Source organism: Watersipora subatra, chromosome 7 (genome assembly GCF_963576615.1).
Source record: "Watersipora subatra chromosome 7, tzWatSuba1.1, whole genome shotgun sequence".
Lineage (NCBI taxonomy): Eukaryota > Metazoa > Bryozoa > Gymnolaemata > Cheilostomatida > Watersiporidae > Watersipora > Watersipora subatra.
The window spans coordinates 21,929,867-21,935,391 of NC_088714.1; the positions used below are offsets into that span (position 1 = coordinate 21,929,867).

Below are 5,525 nucleotides of genomic sequence, written 5' to 3' on the forward strand. Positions count from 1 at the left end.
AGCTGAGTTTAATACCCGTGCAACGCCGAGCATTCTCCTAGTATTTCTATATTTTTAATCATAAATTTTTTTTGATTTTCTAATGAAGTCAGTTGTTGCTTCCCAAGATGGACACCATCATGAATGTTGGTACGTTTTCATGAGTCATACAGTCAGTTTTTATGCAATGCCTAAAATTTTGATGTTGGCTCAACAATGGATGCAAGCAGTTTTATAATAGCTTGATTGGCCTTCTCTCAACAAGCTCTTGGCCAGGTTACATGGTGTGACGTAGATGAAAGACAACCAGCTGCTCCAAACTCACACTCAATAAAGAATCTTATTTAAAGGGTTACCTCTTGTCGCGATCAATATTTTATCTGTTAGTAAATTGCAGATGCCAGTCCTTGTGTCTAATACTAAACTTTGGGAAAATATAACTAATCTACCTAGCTATCTAGTTTTAGATAAGCTAAGGCTATCAATAGAATATAACTGTACCTTTTTTGATCCAATTTCAAATTGTAAAACTTCATCGGGTTTGTATAAAATATTAACCATCAAAAGTCATTATTGTTAACATATTCTGGTCTCATACAACAAGCGCATGTATGAACAGCTAACGATAACAAATTCAACTTACGTCAACTGTCTCTGCATGCCTACCCTTTCATCTACCATCCATTCGCCTGCCTTCCATCCACCTGCTTTTTTCACCTTCCATCCACCTGCTTTTTTCACCTTCCATTCACCTGCCTTCCATCCACCTGCCTTCCATCCACCTGCCTTCCATCCACCTGCCTTCTATCCGCCTGCTTCTTCCACTTTCTATTCACCTTCCTTCTTCCACCTTGCATCCACCGGCCTTTTCCCCTTTCCGTCCACATGCCTTCTTCTGCCTTCCGTCCACCTGCCTTTTTTCACTTCATCCACCTGCCCTCTTCCACCTTGCATCCGCTAGCCCTCTTCCACCTTCCATCCACCTGCCTTCTTCCACCTATCCACCCGCCTTTTTCACTTTCCATCCACCTGCCTTTTTCCACTTTCCGTACACCTGCCTTTTTCCACCTTTCATCTACCTGCCTTCTTTCGCCTTTCGCCCACCTGCCTTTTTTTACTTCATCCACCTGCCCTCTTCCCCCTTGCATCCGCTAGCCCTCTTGCACCTTCCATCTACCTGCCTTCTTCCCCCTTCTATCCACCTGCCTTTTTCCACTTTCCATCCACCTGCCTTTTTCCACCTTCCGTACACCTGCCTTTTTCCACCTTCCATCCACCTGCCTTCTTCCGCCTTCAGTCCACCTGCCTTTTTTTACTTCATCCACCTGCCCTCTTCCGCCTTGCATCCGCTAGCCCTCTTCCACCTTCCATCTACCTGCCTTCTTCCACCTTCTATCCACCTGCCTTTTTCCACTTTCTATCCACTTGCATTTTTCCACCTTCCATCCACCTGCCTTCTTCTGCCTTCCGTCCATCTGCCTTCTTCTGCTTTCCGTCCACCTGCCTTTTTTCACTTCATCTACCTGCCCTCTTCCACCTTGCATCCGCTAGCCCTCTTCCGCCTTCCATCCACCTGCCTTCTTCCGCCTTCCATCCACCTGCCTTCTTCCACCTTCCATCCACCTGCCTTCTTCCACCTTCTATCCACCTGCCTTTTTCCACTTTCCATCCACCTGCCTTTTTCCACCTTCCATCTGCCTGCCTTCCTTCATCTTCCATCTGCCGCTTACTTCACTTTCAGAAAATACCTACTTTTGTACTACAACTAATGATTCACTGGGGCACAAATAGTTCACACAATTCTTCTCAGACTTTATCCAGTCCAAAGGAGGTATCAAACATGTTTTAAGAGATGGCGGATATTCAGGCACTTTTGGACATCACCTGATCCACCTATTTATTTTACAAATTAATAGAATTCATTAAAGGGTGAGACTGTGGCCGCTTAAGAGGTTTGTCTATGTCTTTATGGCATTCGGATACTGATTGATTGTGCAATTGCAATTGTGGAAGAATTCTGGTAGTATTGTGATGAGAAAGGTAGATAAAAGCATGTGATAACTGATTTGTAGTAGTCTCATTGTCAGCGTTTCAGCCTCTTGATATGAGCATGCATCGTGGCATCATGACTCCGAATCTTTAATCTTTGTAAAAGTTAGTGTTTTTAAGCTAGGATCTCGTAAGAAATATGTTTGGTGAATGATAAACAGGATTCTATTGAATTCTGAAAGCTTTCTGGAACTTTGCATACCCTTTGCGTTGATCTTTAGATTTAGTTACACCTTTTTAGATAGACAACATTTTATTGACAGAAAGTAGACAAAGGAATTACACCTCATCAGCGTATCAGAGCTCTTCTGAGCTGATTGTGTGTAAAACATCCTCAATCATCTTAAAATATCTATAAAAAACGTTCACTCAGTAAACAAATAGTTGTGCAATACATACTTATAGCACTCACGCTGAGCACTCATGAATCTACGCTGGCTGCCGCATGCCTGATCTTTTATTATTGATTTTTCCTTTCATAATGTCCTATTGTGTGCAACAGAGTTATGTTAGTGCGTCGATGCCTAGTCCCTCTTTCGAGCATTGTCTGTGGTGAACTAGAGGCAGCGAGATATCGTATTTCTCTGCAGCTTTATCCTATTGTTTTCCTAGCGTTATTTCTACTAGCTTATGCTGATACTTATCTGCGAATGTGAGAGCCAGCGTTAGGATGCCTTCAAGTATGAGACGAAGGATTAGTATGTCAAGGTAGGTACGCTTTGCCGCTTTTGGGTTTTCATAGCTGCCATTCACACCTGCAGATTGACACAGCGTGGCTATTCCAATTCTAACTCGCTGATGAAAGTGCATAGAGATTAAGCTATATTTCCTTGACAGCCCCGAGTTTGTGACATGCTACCATCTACCTCAGTGAGTGCTGTGAATAGGATTTCCTAGTTTACGTAATCTTACAAAAATACAGTGTCCTGTAGCATGAGGTCGTAAAGTTTGACAGCACATCCGTTTAACGTGTTTATCATCCATCCACATCATTGTAACAGCCAGCTTTTACACTGGCTTTGCTGCTCTTTCATTTAGAAAGGAGCTTGAGTGGTTTTTAAAATGCTTATGAAAGATTTCCTTGGAACTGAGCAAGGTTGGAACTGAGCAAGGTTAATAATAACAGCCACTGTTTGATGCAATGACATACCTACAATTTTCTCTGCTGTCAAGCAACCAATTAGGACAAAGTGGTGTCTACGTTACAGCGATTTTTTGTAAGTGAAACCCCTACTTTTGAAAACGTTAAAGAGACCATACTAGTGTGGAATACCCGGGTGTTAAAAGCCTATCGATCTTACCAACAATCAACAACAACGTAGTGCTGCCTGGTCGGAGAATTTTGTGCAGTTCAAGTACTAATGGCTGTATTTACTTTCACTTGACAGATTATTCAATTTGATTGACATTTTGATTTGGATAAGTGGCTGTTAAAGACGCCTGTTCAATAGTTCAATAGTCACTTGTGAGTGTATTCCATTTTTTGCCCTGAACCAACTATGGAATTTCCAACACGCCAAACATGTTATTGCTGCCTAAAAAGCATGTCGGCTAAACGCCAACTAACCAGTGATTTGCTTTTTAGCTCATCGGTTGCAATCAGCGAGTTGCCAAAATACTCCCGTAGTATACTTATAGACAAACGTGTTACAATTACTACTGAGGTGTCTTATACTGCTCCAGAAAGTTAATTAGATTACTTTGCCTAGGTATAATAATCATGGCTTGAATTGAGATTTTTTAGTATCAACTAAACTACAGGTTTCCTAGTAGTTGATAACTTGCTTGATGATTGTGTCAATAATCATTGCCTTTCAACACATCATCATTTGAGCTTTTTTGTGTTTTCTAATTCTTGGAAATAAAAGCTATGAAGGTTGGACTACCCAAAATACTTTCCCACATTCTTTTTCATTAAAGAGTTGAGTTTAAGAAGAGTCACAGAGTATGATAACATAGATGAATAGAAAAGGCGGTAATCTTCAAAGATTCTAGTTCCAACCAGCAATATATGTTCTTATTTAGGGCTGTGTGTTCGAACTGTTACTGTAGCCTATTAACATAGATTTGATATAACCATGCTTAATGGAATCAAATGTTAATTTAAAAATATAACGTGAAAACCCGTTCCCGCAAAAACTATTAAATCTAAACATTCCAAAAACACAGCTACTGACATTGTTAATTGGTGATGATCAACATCTAGAATAAGTAAATAAAATGTGTGAATACATTGACGAGAGTATAGGTTGTGAACCTACTTTGGATTTGGAATGACAATCACATACAATTACTTTAAAAAATTACTTACTCCTTGCAGATAAACACAGTAAGCATAAAGTGGTAGTTAGTCTAAGATGGTAAAGAGCCCTCATTGTATATGACACCATTTGCTATTGTTCGTTCCATTTTTGGTAGTGTTCTGTATAAAGAACATCGTTTAGCTAAGTATAAATATACTTATCGGTGTTAGCGGTGTGACTTGGTTAGGTGCCGTTGAAACCATTGCGGTTAATTAATTCTGTAGTGGTCAGCTATGACACCTCTAAAAGGTGCAAGTTGTTGTCAGCAGCGGTGCAAGAATCAATCATGAAGATGAAGACAGTGCATTTGGCATCGCAACAACTCGCATATGTGAATTCTGATTTTTAGCTCTTACATATATAAAAACAAATACTGCAATACCATCAATCCTTAAAATGGTCTACACATTTCACGTACATGGAAGCATGTTTTGATCAGATATTAGCAAATAAATGGTCAGAAAAACATCAAAGGTCATAATAAAGTGATTTGTCTTTCAGATGTCACTTCTGTGTGAAAACGTTACTTTTTTTAGAATGACCTTCCCATAACATGTTGCTTTCATTCATGCCGGATATGTCTGTGTTCTATTACGTTTTGAGCCTTTTTGGTTTTATAATAAGGGGATGTGTGATTGCCTTCATTAGTGGTAGGGGGTTTGGAGATGAAAACGATTAGGGAAGCGCTCTGCGATGGTGATCTTGTCTTAAAGCAATGGTGATCTTGTCTTAAAGCAATGGTGATCTTGTCTTAAAGCAATGGTGATCTTGTCTTAAAGCAATGGTGATCTTGTCTTAAAGCAATGGTGATCTTGTCTTAAAGCAATGGTGATCTTGTCTTAAAGCAGTAGTGATCTTGTCTTAAAGCAATGGTGATCTTGTCTTAAAGCAATGGTGATCTTGTCTTAAAGCAATAGTGATCTTGTTTTAAAGCAATGGTGATCTTGTCTTAAAGCAATGGTGATCTTGTCTTAAAGCAATGGTGATCTTGTCTTAAAGCAATGGTGATCTTGTCTTAAAGCAATGGTGATCTTGTCTTAAAGCAAGGGTGATCTTGTCTTAAAGCAATGGTGATCTTGTCAATGAATTTGGCTATCATGGACCAACTATAGAAACAAAATGATAAATTTTCTGAAATTGTTGATTCTGAATGAAGATCAAGCTAACACTGCTAACATTTCTTCTTGTAGAACA

General features: G+C 39.7%; 1 protein-coding gene across 1 annotated transcript; it reads right to left on the bottom strand.

The window, feature by feature from the left end:
* Nucleotides 1-1,130: 1,130 nt before the first annotated feature.
* LOC137400543 (uncharacterized) lies at nucleotides 1,131-1,698 on the bottom strand. Its single transcript, XM_068086867.1, has 2 exons — nucleotides 1,503-1,698; nucleotides 1,131-1,318 (listed from the first exon to the last, which is right to left on the bottom strand). Exons 1-2 carry the CDS (start codon nucleotides 1,696-1,698, stop codon nucleotides 1,131-1,133), a joined length of 384 nt encoding a protein of 127 aa, XP_067942968.1.
* Between the last annotated feature and the right edge of the window lie 3,827 nt (nucleotides 1,699-5,525).

What these genes read in the sequence shown, in the direction of transcription:
- LOC137400543 (XM_068086867.1), bottom strand. Translation starts at nt 1,698, where the DNA reads ATGGAAGATGAAGGAAGGCAGGCAGATGGAAGGTGGAAAAAGGCAGGT. An exon ending in TGCAAGGTGGAAGAGGGCAG is followed by an intron (nt 1,319 to 1,502) that starts GTAGATGAAGTG and finishes AGCGGATGCAAG; the next exon opens with GCGGAAGAGGGCAGGTGGAT.